Below are 19,951 nucleotides of genomic sequence, written 5' to 3' on the forward strand. Positions count from 1 at the left end.
ACCTCTACTAAGAGAGGGCAGGCTGGCATCACACACCTCAGTCATGGAGTTTCTAGGTTGGAGTTGATTTGGTTCAGGGTGGTTTGGAGTGCGTGGAGGTGGGATGATTTCATATCTGTCAGCAAAACACTAGGCAGACCTGTTTTGGTTGAGAAAGAACAGTTTATGGGAAACCTGTTTGGGAGAGTTACTTGGCTAAATCCAGTTGCTCTTGTGATATCCTAGTCTCTCCTAGGAGTTTATATTATAATATGTACGTTCTGTTCTCAGTCATGTCTGCCTCTTGCATATAGTTTGGGATATTTCATTATCTGAACTAGTAGCATGAATTTATACACAGAATTTCTGATCTATATGTTAAACTTTTCTGTTCTCACTGACTATGAAACCTCTTAATTGCTCATTAGGGCTACTTATTTTGGCTGAACAGTGGGCTGTTCAGTCAGTGAACTAGCTAATCCTAAAATATTTTGATAGATATATTTTGACTGTAAAAACCACACAAATAAAAGCCAGCTTAATTTATCTGGAAGCTTAAGTGCTGGAGGCAAGGTAACTGTGACAAAAGCTTGCCCTGTAAAGAGTATTTGGGGCACTTAGAACAAAACCCAATACATGCACCCTCTTTCCTGTTCCATTCTCACAACTCAGCCTTGCTTGTCAGTAGTTATTACTCAGTATCTGTTCTTGAATTTGAAAACCAAACCAAACCAAAAACCCCCAAACCATCCATAAAACACTCCAAACCTCTAGAAGGCCCATATATTCCTGAGGACAGTTGGCAAAATATATTCTTTTCCCCTTTTATTTAATTTTTAAAGGTCTTTAGGGTCTTTCTGGCTAGTGAATTCTGATTGTACCTTCACTTACAAGTTAAAAAAAACTTCTCCTCATCTCTAATATCTCCTATATCTCCTAGTAATCTCCAGTTATTTTCTTTTTTTCTATTTTCCTTTCCTTTCTTTTCCTTTTTTTTTTTTGTTGTTGTTGTTGTTCTTATTAATTTAACAAGTAACTTTTCGTGGTAGATCAACATGGGACTTCCAGTTATGATTTTGTTCTGTATCTGACAGTGGACTAATTATGCCTTGTCAAACTTATAAAAATGTTTTTGAGTAAGATAGATTTTAGCAAAAGACAAGAGAATGCTGCCTCACTTCTATATTTGTCATGATTCTAATAAAGGAAACAGCTTTCAAAGCCCCTGCCAGTTGCCCTGAATGTCTGTCTGAAAGTGCTAAACAACAGTCAAACCCAACTGTTCCAGATTTATTTATAACTGACTTCTTAGTTATCAATCAGGGCTGCAGCATCATACGTCTTGCATTCCTGTCTTTGAGATTCACTTACAGTCATGTTAAGCTCAGTAGGTCAAGTGTACTTGACTTACTGTGATCCTGTATATGCAGCAGCTGCATAGAAGACAGAATGTTATTACCAGGACTCAAAGGATAAAGTTTGAGTGTGTTGTGTAATTTTTTTCACAGCTTTTTGGTCTATTTTATATTTATAAAGAGTACTTCTTTTCTGAAGTTATTATGGAGTCACTGAAAGAAGTACCACAATAAAGTGTCTCCGTCATTAGAAGTTCCTTCAGAAATAAAATTAAATCTTTTTTATTTAACTTTTTTATTTTATGCTGTTTTGATGCATTATGTCTTATCAGGCATTTCTTTAAAAAAATACAGTGAAAGGATATATTTGAGATATTTGAAATTATGCTTGGTGCAAAACTCAGTGACATGACTTAATCAGCTGTCAAATACTCATTAATTCAAATGTTTTCTCCCTTCCTTTTTCTAGATATCTTCGCTGCCATGTTGCATTGCTAGTCTGTAAATTCTCTGAATTTTGACTATGATTCTTTCAAATGGGAAACATGTCCAAAAAAAAAAAAAAAAGACAAATTGAATTATAGAGGAGAAAATAAGTTGGTTTTTGTGTGCTAGCAATTTCAAAGGAAAAGAAGAAAGATGGACTGGTGGAATGCAGTGGGGATGATGTGAAAGCTAATCTTTGTTCACACATTAATAAAGCCTGACCTCCAAGGCTTCTCCCACCTACTTGAATGTGCTCCACTGGAAGTAAAATTTTACTCTGCTCTTTCTGAAAATATGCCCTCACTTCCAGGCAGACTTCAGTGTCCTTTTGATGGATAGCCTTTTGTCATTACTACTTCGTGTCTGTAGAGTCAGGCCAGTGGGCAGTGTCTGGACTTATAACAAAGTTCAATTTTTCATGTTTGTTTGCTTTGATAAGGATTTAGGTAGCAGTTTGGAGCAGACAACATCAGTAGTTGATTCTATAGGTCAGCATTGTCAGCTGAGTTTTACACTGGCACCATTTTACATCATGATTTTCTGGCTTCATAGTTACATCCAGGTGATGGCATCCCTCACAGTCCTGAGTGTATTAATACAGGCTTCCAGAAACTATTTATTCGTATAATTTATTGAATTTGTGGAGTGTTTACAATGTTGGTGCAATATATGAATTCCCTATAGTCGCACTAGATTAGGAGCATTTTGTTGATATTCTTAGGGCTAGGAACAAAAGGCTGCAGGGAACTATTAGCCATGGCTAATCTGATCAAGCATGAAATCTGAAAGATTAAAATAAAATGTTGCTTACAGTCTAGTGACCTCCCCCTCAAACACACACCCTTGAGGGCTTTATCTGGTTAGTTCAGTGAGCAAGTCAGGCCATAGATGTGTAGTGAGCCTTATTAGCTAATTTATTAGTTGCTATGGTTGATTAGCATAGCTGCAGTGGCCTGTAAACTGTTTTCAGGACTAGCTGGACTCCAGAAACATTCCTGCAGCATTAAGTTTGAACAAAGAGGGTTTTCCTGGATTTGGCATCCTGAGCAGGATGGTGTCACCACAGGTCTGCTTAAGCACATTGCCTCTGAGTTGGTGCTGGACCTGACGGACATAAATGGTTGTGTGTAAAATAATCCTGAACTACAATGTCTAGCATGGTGAGTTACACGAGGCTTATTTCAATGCCGTGCCAACATTACGATTTTGGACTTTGGGGATCGCAGATCAACACTGATATATCTGCACCGTATTCCTCAAGCACATCTATACTATCTATATTATCCAGGTTTTCCAGTTTTCACAGATATTCTAGGGTTTTTTTACCCTTACTGAATCTTGCCTGACATCACAGAATACACTGTGAGCATGTTTGGGAAAGCAATCTGGCTTGGTCAGTGGTTGAGTTTTGGTTATTATAATAAAAAAACCAAAATCATGTCATAGATCAAACAGCCCGTGCAAGATGCATTGGTTGCCAGTGAGTTCAATGTTTAGGTTGCCGAGAGAAGAGGGATGGGTGGCATCCAGCTGTTTTGTCACTGAAAGTCTATATTATGCACTTGGGCAAGGGAAGCTGATAACAGCTGACAATGTGTATAGGATGTTGCTATTTATAGTTCTGAGCATCTGTATTATTGCCTTAACATTTCTTTTCACCCCTCCTATGCATTGTAAAGCTTAGCACCATGTTTTTATGTTGGTGTCATCCAGGAGGTGATTTCAGTGCTTTGCTTCTGAGTAAGGCCAATTCATTCCCGTTGCCTGAGAAGTCTTTAGATTACTTCCTTTGGCATCTGTTTGGACACGTTAGTAACGGAACTGGCAGAATCATAAATGCCATGTGTTGGTCTTGGGTAAACAGATGCCCAGTTTGTCATGTGTTTACTTGGCTTTCACCACAGAGTTTTGGGAAGTAAATGTGGTTTGCAGCTAAGTATTTTTTGAGTACCTATGAGATGTTGAGAAATAATGAGATAGGCGCTAAAGAATGGTACCAGACGTAGTTACACTTTACCATGACAGACTCTATTTCTCTGCGGCAAAATCCAGATAATTCATATTTTGTTGAAATAGAAATTGATGGGTTTTTTACTTATTTGCTGGTCTGCTGAGTTAAGCAATGCTTATGCTAACTACAGTCATTTTTTTCCCTTTTTTCATTAAACAGATGGTGCCGACTGTTTCAAAAAACATTCTTTAAGGTTTTTTTTTTTAACAGATTGCTAGCTTTAAAACAACTTTTTAAAAAGTCTTTACTGATTTTTTTTCTTTTTGAGTACTATGATTTTTCTAGCAATCACTAAAAACTGCACAGTGTATTTTAAAATTACAAAAATTATGCAAAAGTCTTCCTCTGTTTCTTTCCATTTAGGAGGACTGATGTTTGGATAAAGATGAGATTTAGAGTGAGAAAATGAAGGATGACAGAGCTTGGAGATAGGATGGGTTTGGAATGGGAGGAATGCTTTGGCTTTACAGCTGATCTAGATGTGTGGTGCAGCAGGCTGATCCTCTTGTGTTTTCCCTGTTTTTCAGTTAGCTGTTTTCTTATTTGATAAAAATAAGCACACTTGCCCCTACTGCTCCACAGGGGACACTAAGGGTGAACAAGTTCTCATGAAGAAGAAAATAGTGTATGCAAAATTGCATTAAATAACATTGTGAAGTGATTCTCATGCTTTAATTCAAAACAACTGGTGGGACAGACTGTGTGAGTCTTCCTGATGATAATGTTAGATGGGAACACCATTGTTGGTAGTCTTCTGACTGATCTTGATTTCATGGTCACTGCTCTTCTGTAGCTGTGTAATTTAAAGTTGTTTTTGTATAGAATTTTCTTTTAGGTTTTCAATTACTTCTGTTTAAGCCTCCCTTTGTAAAGCTCTTCACACTATTTCCTGTCTTGTCCTAAAAAGTTTGAGGGTTCTTGGTGGTATGCTGCTAATGATGATTTTAAAATGTCTTGGAGACTGCTGTGGCCAGTTATCAAAGAGCTTGTTTTGTATAACGGAATCTCTGTCCCTAAAACTATGCCATTTGCAATTTATTTTTCTAGGGGTAAACAAGAAACTGATGAGGCAAAATAGAAAAATATTTTTGAGCAATTGAGGCTAGGCAGAACAAATATGTTTCTGAAGCAGCACTGCAGGATTATTCTTTCCCAGCTTTCATGTTGCTATCAACAAATGCTGTTTTCTTTCAGAATTGCTAGCTTGCTATAGAATCTTTTATTAATCCCTGAAGAAACCACAATTTTTTAGCAAACGTTTGTTGACCCTTCTTCAATCAGTAACTAAGGTCTCTTCAGAAGGGGCTCAGCATCCATCATCTCCACAGGATTTGGTAGCAAAGGTGTTTCTATCAGTCTTATGAGTTGCTTATGACTACAGTAACCAAATAAGTTAATAAAGGCTATTTATTATGAGAAGAATGTAATTATTGTAGACAAATATTCCTAATGTAGTTTAGATTATTACTGAAAACCTTATTATGAGAGCCAGGACTGTGCGAGTTTAGAAAGGATGGGTGGTGTAGAATTCAAGAAAGAAATTTGGGGTTCTGACAGCAGCTTCTGTCTTCCTCATTAGTGTAAACCAAATGTTCCTATGAGAGAAAAATCTTATTTTTCAAAAAACAATTTCTCAGTTTCTCCCTACTTCTCTCTCTTCTTTATTCTCCTTATGTGGTGTCAGAAAGCTTTTTCCAATCAAGACATGACAAATTTGGTGTAATGCCCACAATTACTGGATCAGCTCATTTTCAGGACTGTTTTTGAGGTGTGGGGGTAAGGTTGGGAAGGGCAGATGTTAGGCTGCAACTACTGATAGTGGCCCTCAATTATTATTCTGTAAGAACTGATATTGCAACACCACGTGCTTGGTAACACTGTAAGACATTCTCCTAAGTGGAGTAGTAGTCTCTTGTGAGATTTTATATAATGAGACCAAATTAAATTATTTTCTAGCTATAGCACAAAAGGTGGCTGTTGTCCAAGTTTAGATCTCTGTCCTATTGATAAATTTATCCCCCATCTATGTTTGGGGATTTTTTTTTTTTTTATTTTTTTTGTGCTCAAGAAACTGTGGTTGACTTTTAGTCTAGGGGATACTTGTGTATGCATAGACTTTTTTTTTTTTTTTTTTTTTTTCCCCTCCGAAGACTTCAAAGTTCTTAAGATATCTCTGAGTACATCCTCAACTTGGTTACCCACCGGTGTCTTGGCATTTTTTTTGTACTAGCACTTTTGTTCAGATGAATAACATTTTTAGGATCAACAGTCAAATCACATTGGATAATATAATATCTGTGTACTGCAATATGTTGTATGTGTACAACAGACAAATAAAGGACTAACTTTTCCAGTTTTTGAGGAAGCAATATGCATTTGGGGCTAATGTGTCATACAGGAAATAAATTCGGTAGCTCTGCCTCACCTAGATTCCTCTTTGTTGCTTAAGCAGATTATTTAAGCAGGAGAAGTTCTGTTGCCTCAAAAGTGAGAATTCAAGGGCTGTGATTGTCCTAGAGTAGCTTTTCCAGTGCATGTTGCTGATATGATAATTTTCACTGTTGGGCTTACTTTTTATCCACGTGAAGAGGAAGATTTTAGTATTTGGAATATGAAGATGAACCAGTTTCTCATGGTTGCACTTCTAATTTCTAGAGAAACAACTTGTTTTCACACTCTTCCTCACTAATGTGCTAGTCCCCAGAGTTTCCAGAAAAAAATTGTAAAGACAATCCTGTGTGATGTTTTCAGTTTCAGCCTGGATGTGCATCTGTCAAGCAGCCTCTTTCTGTTGGAAAGTTGACTGCAGTTAACCATGTAACTTCATTTTACAGCATTAATAAATTGCTGGAGGAGTTTTGTACTCATAACAGTTCAGAAGCTGTTCAGAAGTTTCTGGTAGAGGCAAAATACCTTTTTTTACAACACAGAAGTCAATATGGATGGTTGTTTTGCTGTGTTCAAAATGGCATTACATTCTAGACTTGTTCTGTTGGGCTATGTGATTAACGGAAGAAGACAGGATGTCTTATAATTCAGTCAGCAGTCTCATCAAAAGGTCTTGAATTTCCCACAGAAAAAAATGAGGTTTCTAAAAGACCCAATTGATTTGTTGGTAGCAATTAAAAGAGGTGTACTTCGGAAGCCCAAATCATGGTCTGCAGTCTATGTATCACTTTTCTGTTAAATGTTATCTAATGCCTCTCGGTTTTGCCTTGACTGATGGGCTAAGTAGTATGTTACATGAGGAGAGATACTTAGGCCACATCCTTTGCTTCCAGCAAAGCCCGTTTTGAAGTTCATACGCATTGCATGTGCACCTACTGATAGTTTTTTTTTATAAGCCTCCTGACTCTTTAGGGAAAATGAAAGGTCACGTGTTCGAGTTGCATCAATTTCTCTGTCCAGAACAAAGTCTGTCTATAAATCATCTAGATGCTTTTCTGTTGGTCATATGTGCCAAAGAGGCAGGCTGTTTGCTCTCTCTCACTGCTTGGAACGCTTAAGATTGCAGTGGGATTTCTTATACTTTACATGAAATATCTACTTTATTCGAGTACATTGAGTTAAGTTACAGTTGATATTTAAGGCTTGTCTCAAGGGAATTGTTGCTTCCAAAATCAGAAGATTTGGGGTTTTTTTGTTTTCTGTGATGTATGTGCCTACTGATTATACTATCTCAGTATAGCAATGAAGGCTGTGAAGTTTTCATTTAATGAAGTGAAAACCATAATGTTTTAGAGGGTTTGATAAGTCCAATGTTGTTTGTTTTTTTGTAAAATGTGCCATTGTGGTCTCCCAGGAAAATGCATACTCTTACTAACCAGAAACGTTTGGTTTATTTTTTTTCTTGAGCAAAATCTGTTCTGTAACTATGAGTACTCAAGCTTTTGAAAAAAGCTTCCATTATTAAGGGAGGTTTTTCAAGCTGCATTTTTTCTATATAATCAAAGAAACTTGAGCAACTAGAACCTGAAAACAATCCATATGTTGAGTGAACATTCAAATGAGTCATTAACCAGCAATGCACCACAGCAGCAATTGACAAATTGACTACTTGATTCAAAGAAGAAAAGTCAAAGCCTAGTTCTGAAGCACTGCATTCTGTTTTAAGATATGCCTTACAACTTCAGTTCCTCTCTAGGCACAGTTAACTCTTTGTGAAGCACAGATTTAACTGTCTGCTCACAGGAGAATTAGAATCATACAAAACCAGGAAATATGTTGCTGGCTTGGTCTATGTAAATGACATTGGGTATCTTCTCTTTTTGACTGAAGTTCCTTACTTTGAATTATGCTCTTGACAACAGTCCCAAGTGTTTTTGTATCACAGCTCTAGTAAGCGCTGTTTACTTATTTAAAAATACATTTTAAGAAAAACATATCATTTCAAATGAGATATATTGTAAACACCAATATAAAATTTTATTCATTAAAATAACTGACTTCAGCTAAAAAGTACCCTGGATTTTTGGACTTTTGCTTTCTTCTTCCGAAAATATTTGTATTGAATATGTTCTACCTCATGCTGACACTATGCATGAAATAGAAGCTGAAATCAAGGAGACGATTTATATTTACTAGAATTTTTCTATGTTAATGTTGCTTGGAATAGAATTGGAATTTGGCTTATTTGCAAAGAAGGGTAATGGGTTTGTTCAAACTTGGAAACTGATCGCTTTTGAGCCATCTGTTCAGAGTAAAAGCAGCAGCAGCAGACCTGGTACCTTCCAGATGATGACTATGAGCTGCTCTGCTCAGAGGAGTCACCATTTCATACTGCCCTTGAAAACCAAAACTGAAAAATTCAGTTCTGAATTTTGTTGCTCTTTTTATATTTATGAATGTAAATGCATGTTTTTTCACGCTGCTGACCCAGTAAACTTCAAAAAAATAGCTCCTGCCTCATAAAAATTTAGTCTGTCATATGATTAATTCATTTGACTATTCTTCTAACTACAATAAACCAAACTGTACGTTATAGCCTTTCTTTTACATTTTTATACCCTTTAATTCTGATTTATAGCTCCTGTAGATCATGTTGCAGTCTGAAGTCTGAAGTTTTAAAATGGCTGTGACCTTTGAAAGAGGAGACAACCCTATAAATTTATCTTGCAATGTTTTACACTGGTGTAGAAGTAAGATACCAGATAAAAAGAGAGGCTTTAGTATACTTGTAGAATATTCTTTTTTTTTTTAAAAGGCATTTCAATGTTTCCTTTTTCAATACAGGTGGGTAGGAGTATTTTTACTACAGGACAAACTGAAATGGTATATGTATACTGTTTTTTTCCCCCCATAAGCTCTGAAAGTCTTGAAGTGGTGATGACTAGCAAATCCCTTATGCTTCTTGACATATTTTGGAACTGAAAGGACTTTTAGCTCTATATATTCACTATAGCACTATCAAAGTGTTGTCCTTTCTATTCAGCACTGAAGTGCAGAGGAGCCATTGGGGCACCTCTCTGATGTCCCAAAAATAATGTACGTCCTCGGGGAGCAAGCAGACATTCTGTGGGTGGGTTTGGTTATTTTACTTTTAAATTGAAGATGTGGGGGAAAAACTCTCCAGAATATTTGTGACAACATAGAAGGCTTCTAATTTATCTGTTGTTGTGATATGGTGCAATCATTAGTAGTAAGGGTTAAATGTTTGTTTCCATTATTTTGGTAATCTCAGTGATTTGGACTATTTAATGGTAAAATTGGAATTATGAAGACATGGAATTTATATCAGCAGCTTTTGTAAAATAGAGCCTCAGTTTTCATTCAACTCTTCCATATGATCTGCTTGATTGCTGACTTTTCTTGATATGCATCCTGTCTTCCATTTAATTATGTATGCTTCATTTAATTGCATTTATATTCAGGATCCAATTATTTTTCAATGGAACTGAAGATATGGAGTACATACCTTTAATTAAAAACAAACAAAACCTACCCCAAAACCTGCCTTTAAGGTGGCATATGGGGAATATCTTACATATCAAACTACTCAGACTTAGTCTGGCAGTCAAGAAAAACACGTAAAAATTAATAGGAGTCTTGCTGTAAATGCTAAACTGTTCACATTTCTCATACACCATTTGGTTTTTAGAGAAAGGAATCAACTGACAGGGTCAGAGAATGCAATTTAAAATCAGACTGACTAAAAGAAATTCATTTTTCAAACCCTCACAATAAATAATTTCACTCTTCTGCAGTAGCTAAGTGAGATTACAGCCCTTTCCATTTTGAGATTTCTTAAGTATTTAAAGCCTTTGATGTTTTTTGAAAATCCAGTCTTGTCATTGCAATGTTTAAAATAAAGTCTGCATTTTTTTAACATCTCAGATTTTTATTTTTCAAAAATGAGTTTCATTTTTAGTAGTCGTTTCATCTTTGGATTTAGAAGTCTGTTTTATTCATGTTCAAAGCATCTTCTAATAAGATTACTAAGGGTGACTTTGAGCAATTGGCCCTATGTCATCACATTAACTTAGAAATTTGGTTCACATTGTTTCTAAATGTTCCTTTGTTGTGGACTTTTAAAACAAATTTATTCTAAAAGTTCTAGTAAATACAATCATAATTCGATTCAAAAGTATTTTTAAAAATACAGGGGAAAAAAGTGCTATAGGTAGTTCATGAATAAATTAAGTCTATTTAAGTCAACTTTTTTGAGGTAGCCATCTCAACCATCTAAAAATGAACCCAAAGACACGAGACTAGAACATTAATTTTCTTTGGCGGTTGGTAACTCCATCTTATGTTTTTTACATATTACTGTGAGGTAGGTAAGTATATTGAAATACTTTTACAAGAGATCTTAGGTGGATAGTTATCTTGGAGCCTATAAAATATCAGAAAGACAGTGTCTGAACTTTAAAAGACAGAATGAAAAGAAATATTCTTCAAAGATAGTTTAACTTTTTTCAAGTGTCAGCAGTCTTTCCAGTTTGCATATGAAATGAATACATGTGACTAGCCAAAGACTTCTGACTTGCTATGCAGCATGTGAAGAGAAAGTCCTTCTGTCCTTCTCTTCATTGTCTTAGTTCTGCCACCCAACATCAATGTTGTAAAACTGAAAACACATGACCCTTAGAATACAATTTGTGTATCTGATTTTGTAAGTGGGCTGAATTTTGGGAATTGTGGATTTGAGGAAAGTTACATAGGAACTTAATAGATGATATGCAGACCTCTGACACTGATAGTCAAATAGTCTTTGACCTTATATATAATTCTTCATTACTATTTTTTTCTTTATTTTAAAAGTAGCACCAATTCTAAGAGCCAGAAATAAGTTAATCTTTCCATATTGGTTATATAACAGCCAAAATGGTGGCTTTGTATCAGAAGATGCAGCTCATAGCTGATGTATTTGAACTGCAATTGACATATTGCAGTTCTTAAATGCAAGAACTTTAAGAACTTATTAATTACTTTTAGTATTCACAGCCTGAGGATAAATTGGTAAACTTCAGTTAATATAAAGAGATGGAACTAGTTCACAATTAACTGAAATTTCTAAGAAAAATTCTGATTGAATTCAGTCCACTCCAGACTTCGTTAAGTAAGGGATCTGCACAGCTACTCCATTAGCACCTTTCTGAAATATTCTGTCATTAACTAGAGACAGTTCAGACAAGCTTAGCACTCACAACATTAGTAATTAATCACTTAAGCTGAAAGGAGCGTAAAAATTCTAGTATACCAAACTTCTTTCCTACTTTCTCCCATGGGTTACAAAACACAGTCAATTATTTCATTTCACTCCACCAAACTTTGTGCCTAATGACAGAGCTGTACAAGGAAAATGTTAACAGGTTTAGAAGAATAAAAGAAAGTGCTTTTTTTGTTCTTGTTAAACATCTTTTATTCATCAGTGTTCCGACGTGCCGTCAGCCATGGTGAGCCATGAAAGCATGAAGCTGGATCATCTTTAACTCTGAGAAATATTTTGGTCTAGACAAGTAATCTTCTCTCAGAAACTCTATCAGCTATGGCTTGCTAGGTTAAATGGTGTCTACAAGGCCCAGAAGTTTATTTTCTCCTTTGCCTGATAAACTTAATACACATTCTGCCCTAATAAAGTTTCATAAGCAGTTCTTTTCGCTTTAATTACATTGAGGGAGGATGAGCAGAATACAGACATGGTGGACTTCTAGCTAAAACTCCAGTATGATTGCCTGTAATTTGTACCAACATGACAGTTTTTAATATAAAAGTAGGAATATCAAGATTCTGCTATTATAAGAAGGGCAGAATTGAACACTTTAATAAGCTTTCCATCTAGCATGTTGTTTTGAAGAGATCACTGAAGCCTTATTAAAAAATGTGCTTTCAGTAATACAGAAAGGTCCCCATCATTAGAGAAGGTATGCCTATATTGATATTAATTGAAACAGAGATTTTCCAGACTGTCTAGGCTGGCAAAAATGCATTTTCCAGACTACAGCAACATTGTATGGTGGTTCCAAGTGTATCTTGCATTTCAAGTGACAACCTTGTTTCAAGGTTGTGGGACATAGCATATATGCCAGATTTTCCAGTTTGTTCTCAGCAATTAGCCTTTCATATGGAAATTGTGTCACTGTTTAGATGCCAGAATGGGACACGTACAAAGCAGCTTAGTTCTTGTACAGCTTTCTATAAAATAATGGATCCTTGAGCTCAAGGCTGAGGAGCTCCTAGCCTGTGCTTCGGGATCTAGGGAAATTAATCTTCTCCTTATCTTCCCTCTGCTTGGACCCCTTTAAAAGGTGTAGTGACTTTCATTATAGCTAAATACATTGTTGCCTTTTTCTGGTGATTGCAAAATAAAATGTTTATTGTCCACACTACAGTGATGTGTTGTACCAACAGCTGTTAAGGAGCTGGATTGTTTCTGCGCTGCCAAGAAGCCATGTATCTGTGTATACAGAATATTCAGCTATTACCAAGTACCTTGCTATTTTCTAGGATTTAAATATCTCACCTCTTTTACTTTGTGGAATCTGAGTCAGGAGCAGTCCCTTGAGCCCTCAAACCTTTAGAACATCTAGTCAGGTAAGAAAGGATCATTGCTGAACTTTGTCTGTGATATACTACCACAGCATGCTACCAAGATTCTGCTGTAGAGGAATAAAATTTGGGAATTCATCAAATCTCTTCTTGGGAAAAAAAACCATATGCTTTAAGTCATATGATACCTGTGATGCACAGAAAGGAGAATGTGTTGAAGCACACAATACTGAGGAATTTGAAGCAGCTTTCAGCATCCACTAAATTCAAGTTATTTGGATTAATATATTTTTGTTTTGGAAACTGATCATCTTATTAATTCTACCTTACCTACTGTCTTTAAACATGAATTAAGTGTCTTTTAAAGCCCTGTAACTGATGATTCTGGATGTTAGAAGTGAATTGGCCATGCAGTAAAGCTCCTTGGAGATTAGGCTCATTTTTCATTGTGTGTAGCAGAAATAGGAGTAGAAATACACAGTAGAATATAACAGGATATAATGCTCAAAGTAGATGTTTCTTCAGAAAGAAGAGTTTGATGAAGTTATAACCAAACTTAGCATTTAAACACAGCTGACAAAAAAACCCCAAACCTGTTAATTTACAGATTGGCACACTGTTTTTCTTTAAATTGTAGCTGAAGTTATTAAAAATGATGGTTTGTTCCTATGCAGAAAAGATATTGCATTATTAAATTGCAACTAGTGTGAGATAATTATTTATGCAACGTCAATTTTGGCATGTGTATTTTCCAATTTTGTTTTTTATGCTGGAACCTGAGTTCAGAGTGCATCTCCTGCTGTAGAGTTCCAATCAAATGACGTGCATCCATGGAAGCACATATTTGCTGTAAACAAGCAAATGCTCTAAACAGTGGTACTGTGAGCAAGAGGGTAAGTCTTCGGTAATAGCAATGCCTAGCACTTCCTTCTGCTCATGGGAAGGAGCTGCACCTTTCTGAATTATAAGGGTTTTGCATCTCTATGCATTTCTAGAAAGTGAGTAAAAATACCTTTAACTTTGGCAAGTAACTTTCTTGTCCGTATCAGCTCCTACATGATCCTTATATGGTCTGAACTTCTGTTATTTAGTTATTTTTTATTTCGGTGTAATTTTTGTTGATCTTGAGTATCAAAAGACCTTGAGTAATTGGAATAGATGTGAAATCACCAGGTTTTGAAGTAATGCTGGACATCATGTCATGCTAGTCCAGCCTGCTTGCTTTTCTAGATGAACAGAAGAGTGCTGCTGTAAACGACTTACCTGTCTTTCTTCAGAGGGCCCACAGGGACTCTGCAGCAGACAGGATTATGTGTTACAGTCACATAGGTCTAGAGCAATGAGGAGGTGTTAACTTACTAAAACTTCATGGCAGGTGCTAGCCCCAGGTTAGAAAACTGAATTTTTACTAACTTGGACTGCTCTTGTAATCTAGCAGCCAGAGAAAATTAACAAGTTATCTGTTTGGTTAATTTTAGCTGGCTTGGGAAATTATGATCATACCACGTACTGTACCCCTAAATGGCTCTCAACTCCAACTACTACAGATGTAACTTCTTACTATGACCCAGGAAAACCTGAAAAAGCTTAATAGAAGAAGCATCCCAAGCTGTTGCCCAGATTTTTCCGAAGTAATTAAGCCACAATAAACACTTCCCAATTTTCCTTTATGCTAAAGAAATTTCTAATATTTTGCTGATTTAAGATTATAAAAGTCTGAAATGGACAAAATTCTGGTTTTGTTTTTTTTTTTTTAGAGTTCAAATCTTATGGTCTGGTTAGGAGACAAACAGTTAAATCTATTTAAAAATACCGTAAACCATTCTTTTGAAGTGTGCATAAATGTATGTGTATTCTCATTTGTATTTCGTAGTACTGGAGTGACCTCACTGCTTCCTCTGGGAATTTGTCTCACAAGGCATTTACATAAAATATAAGGCAAGGATTGGGCTGAACTGTAAAGTGTGATCAGTTGGCTTTTGGAGGTGTAGTTGCCATGGTAGTCTTTTCCAAGTCTGACTGGGGCATTTTATAAGGCTGAAAAAACTGCTAAACTAAAGATACTTTATTTTGTATAAAGTTTTTGTTCTTATCACTGAATATAATCACGAGGGATGATATGGAATGAGGAAGATACAACAAGTACATGGATGGAAAAGAAAATGAATCTATAAGTTATAATGATGACAATCTAATTATTTTCATACTCAGTTAATCTAATTAGTTTTGTAAAGTCTAAAACTAAAATGTTGCAGTGTGTTCGTGTCTTTAGGGGACTGTTTTAAGAGAATTACATGTGCTTGAGAGGAAAATTACGGTTTTACTCAAGAAATGCTTCACTTTTTATTGAGACTGGTATCTTTAATCTACTCCAAGTAGATTACAAGTTCCTTGTTTGCTAGCAAGAGTGATGATTGAATACTTTGTTTTCTTGGGTAAGTCAGTCTTCCTAGATGTGTTCTGGGCTATAACTATGTTGTTAACACAAACATTTTTTTTGCCTCTGAAAACAAACAGCAGCATAGAATTTAATGTTCTTTGAGAAGTCACACAGGACTACATACACTAGAGTAATAGGTAATTTGGTAGATAATAACTCTACAGAGGAAAACACTTCCTCAGCGTCTATCTTAAATTATTTTATAAATCAGAGTTATGTAGTATTTATATAAAAGGACATGACAAATAGTATTCACTTGATTCTCAGTGCAAAATTAGGATAAGTCACTACTGTATTAACAGCAAACAGACTGTGTAAAGCTGTATCAAAAGTTGCCATATATTAAATATGGTGTATCATCATGTAGGCTTTTAGTTTGTGTCAAGAGTCTTAGGCAGAGAAAGTCTAGCAGTCCGTCCTTAAACTCCAGCTGCCTCTAATTGCTGCAGATTTTCTGAAAAGAGGTAGCCTGTAAGACACACAAGTGCCGAATTATAAAGGTCGAATCCAACACATTCAGATTCAGTGGGAAAATGGAGTCGTACTGATTATGGAGCAAAAGAGCAATGCATGCTTGGTAGAAAGTCCTCTTAACCAGGCAGCTGTATTCAAGTCTTGCAGCCAGTCTTTAGATGGCTTTGCTTAGTGCAGAGTGTGCTGTATTAGTTTCACTTCTGAGGTCACAAAAGCATGGACTGCTTGGGTCAAATCATCATTCAAATTTAACAACATTAAGGCTGAAGAAAGCTTTCTTGCCAGCTGCATTCAGAAGAGCACTGAATGCCACACACAGTTTTACTGGCTAATTTAAAATCCTAAAATTCTGAATCACTTGGAGCAATTTTTATTGGACTTTTCTTTCTTTCTTTTGAACTGCTTTATTTAAATATAAATAACAATAACAGGTCTTTGACACCTAATAAAACACAATGCATGCTCATGCTTATTGGTTTTAGGTGAGCATTTTTTTCATAGTTAAGTATGTGAGCATAGAAGTCTGTTTATCTGTTCCACTTTTTTGACCCTTTCTTCTAATATTTATTTATTGAATATAGTAACCAGAAACTCAGTGCCTCCATTGTAAGATGATACCACTGAGAAATCACTCAGATACCGTTGTTGGATAATAAAAACTCCTTATTCCCCAGCCTATATTCTCAAAATCATTAGTTAATCGAATAAACATACTCATATGCAGCAACCACTTGTCTCCATTCTGAAATCAATACTGTATGAGGGTGTCATGGTTTAACCCCAGCCAGCAATACGCACCCCACAGCTGCTCGTTCACTCCCCCTGGCTGGGATGGGGAAGAGAATTGGAAGAGTAAAAGTGAGAAAACTCGTGGGTTGATCTAAAGACAATTTAATGGGTAAAGCAAAAGCCACACACACAGGCAAAGCAAAACAAGGAATTCAGTCGCTGCTTCCCATCGGCAGGCAGGTGTTCAGCCATCCCCAGGAAAGCAGGGCTCCATCAGGCGTAATGGTTACTTGAGAAGAAAAACACCGTAACACTTGAATGTCCCCCCTTCTCCTTCTTCCCCCAGCTTTGTATGCTGAGCATGACATCATATGGTATGGGATATCTCTTTGGTCAGCTGGGGTCAGCTGTCCTGGCTGTGTCCCCTCCCTTCTTGTGCAGCCCCAGCCTACTCGCTGGTGGGGTGGTGTGAGAACCAGAAAAGGCCTTGACTCTGTGTAAGCACTGCTCAGCAACAACTAAAACATCCCTGTATTATCAACACTGTTTTCAGCACCAATCCAAAACATAGCCCCATACTGGCTACTAGAAGAAAATAAACTCTATTCAGTGAATTTAATTTGTGAAAACAAGCTAACAGCCTTAACAGTTATTTGTAATTTGTATATCTTATGTACTTCTTGGGTTTGTTTTCCTTATTAAAAAAATGCTTTATAAATTAATCTGTTCTTTTTTCTTTCTTGTACCTTTATCCTTTCCAAGGTTATGCCTTTCTGCTGTTCCAGGAGGAAAGCTCTGTACAAGCTCTGATAGATGCCTGTCTGGAAGAAGATGGGAAACTTTACCTGTGTGTGTCAAGTCCCACAATCAAGGATAAACCAGTAAGTAGCTCATGCCGTGACACTTAGGCTGGTTGCTAACCCATTTGCTGTTACTCTTTTCATTTAATAAATAAATAAAGAAAAACAGTGGATTGACTTGTCCATTGCTGTCCTTGCTGTTATGTTGAATTGACTTTCCGTATCAGCTTAACCTGGTTTTAACATTTGCTGCTTTCTCATAAATGCCACATTCAATTAAATTTTATATTCACATCTCTAACATTCTTTAATGCTAGTCTTTTTTGTGGCTATTGATACATACAGATTAGATGAAAACTACAGACAAATATGATTAGATGAAAGATGTGCTGCCTTTTAAAAACACTATTAAAAAGCTTGCACAAAGGAATGAGCAACCCAATATTACAGCATAGTGAGTGTGCTTACATGATTTCTAGGATCAAGAAATAGATGGAGGAACAGCTTTATCCAAATAACTTCTGAAGAGTTTTTCTCTGTAATCTAAAGATTATCAGCTGTGTTGCCTGTTGCTTAACAGAAGTGATTCCTTCAGTATCTATCTGTATCTATCCAGAAGACACAAACTCCCTTTATATCCAAGCACAGAAATTAATTTTATCACCACTCCTATCAGTGCTTTAAAATTTCTGGATCACTGTGTGTGATTTCAGGAAACCCGGAAGCCCAAACTGCAGCTGTAATTGCAGATACCTGGTAAAATGTTCTGAAAGTCCTTTCACAGATTTCTTTTTATAATAGTGATTAGAGGCAGGGAATTAATGAGGAAGGAGTTTGCTATGATGAAATGTAACTCAAGCCTGGCCTCTAGAGGTGATAAACGAATTGTCCACCTTCCTTCAAACACTTCGATAAGCTATGTTCTCAAATTGTTTTGGTGCTTATACCAGCAATTTGCTGCTTTTACTAAGTTAAAATTATATTTTTAATTCTAGAATGATTTGGCAGTTGTTTCTTAATTTTGGGTTGTCAAGTTCCTCTGCTAAAAAAAATTCTTAATACAGGTGCAAATTCGACCTTGGAACCTAAGTGACAGTGACTTTGTGATGGATGGGTCTCAGCCTTTGGATCCAAGAAAAACTATCTTTGTTGGAGGAGTTCCACGGCCCCTCCGAGCTGGTGAGTAGGAGGAAAATGTAGGGCATGTAGTAGGGAGTTTGAGATGAAGCAGAGAATATTAGAAAACATGTATGTAACATGTATGTAAAAAAGCAGAAAATATACCCTGTATTTTCCAATGATTGTAGCTCACTTTCTGAGTCAGTGTGTGTCTTCCTGTCTACAAAATACAAACTGTGAACATTTTTGGTCTTTGAAATAGGTTACTAATTAGGATTTTCAGTAGAAACACTTTTCCCCAAGTTTGCATAATATCCTAGAATCTGGCTGATTTTTTGTAATGTATACCACCTTAATCTTAACCCTCATTTACTTGCTGAGATGCAAACAAGTTCCCCTTTCCTTTGACTAGACAACAAACTTCTCCCAGCCCCTTTCCAAACCAGTTCCAACTGCAGCTCTATCATTAGTCTTTCCCTTTTCCCATGGAGCTATAGACAAGGCCTCTCAGCCATTGTCCAGAAGACCACTTTCCAGACACACTTCTAATGTAGCTCGTTTTCTCAAGTCTTTTTTCTTCACCCTTAACTCTTCTTCACTTTTATTTGCAGAGCCATAGACAAGACTCCCTAGCCTTTGTCCAGAGGAAAGATTTATCCCAGTCCAGATGTCCTGGCAGCCCCCACTGTTTTGAAGGCCCCCTTTTCAGCACCAGTCCCAACTATAGCTTGATACTCTTTTCTTTCTTCCTAACCCTTATATTTTTGGTGAGCCAATGACAAGGTCACGAAGCAAGTTGAAACATTTATCCTAGCTAGGTCTTTTGGCAGCCCTCACTTCCATTTAGTGGTCCCTCTCCATCCTCACTCCAAGTCAGCTGCATGGTTTCTCTTTTTCATTCTCTCAATCTTAATCCTAATTTTCCAGGCTTTAGGAGACAACCCCCTCAGTCGTTGTCTGGAAGAAAGACTTCTGGATCAGGTTTCCTGGTAGCCCTCACTTTCCTTTGGCAGCCACTTTCCAGCCCACTAGAACTTCAGCTCCTCGCTTTATCTTTTTCCTAATTCCTTTTGGGAAGCTATACACGGGGTCCCTCAGTCATTGCTGACAGGAAGATTTCTCCCAGTCCAGGTTTCTTGGCAGCTTTCACTTTCCTCATCATCTTAAAATAAGGCATAAGACGGTAATTATGTAAATTGTCACAATTAAACATTACCTCATTTCTGATTATAGCCTTTATAAAACTGTGTGTCATTTGGCCTGTCATAGATTACATTTGAAATGCATTACATTTGAAAACTGATGCCTTTAAATAGTTAACTTCTCCAAAGCAAACACTTTCCAGTTTTTCTTGTTTGCAGCTTTAAAGATCTGATACAGAAGTTTATCCTAAGATGTCTGAACAGTGCATGGTTTCCTTGCCTGGAATTGTATATATTCTTTGTCTATTGGCAAGAGTAACTTAATGGAACTACTATTGAAATTTTGTTAAGTGTTCCTGATGTTTATTCTCTACAGTCACTTTCTGAGATTGTTATCCAATTATTATTATTTATCTTTTCAACCTTAG

General features: G+C 36.5%; 1 protein-coding gene across 1 annotated transcript in view; it reads left to right on the plus strand.

The window, feature by feature from the left end:
* The window catches only part of LOC104465284 (cytoplasmic polyadenylation element-binding protein 3-like), an 82,380-nt gene that overhangs the window by 56,311 nt on the left and 6,118 nt on the right, over positions 1 to 19,951 (plus strand). Inside the window, 2 exon segments of the mRNA XM_010078267.1 lie at positions 17,225 to 17,343; positions 18,327 to 18,441. Of these exon segments, the coding sequence (XP_010076569.1) occupies positions 17,225 to 17,343; positions 18,327 to 18,441 (234 nt within the window).

This window comes from Pterocles gutturalis, unplaced genomic scaffold (genome assembly GCF_000699245.1).
Source record: "Pterocles gutturalis isolate BGI_N339 unplaced genomic scaffold, ASM69924v1 scaffold34968, whole genome shotgun sequence".
NCBI lineage: Eukaryota > Metazoa > Chordata > Aves > Pterocliformes > Pteroclidae > Pterocles > Pterocles gutturalis.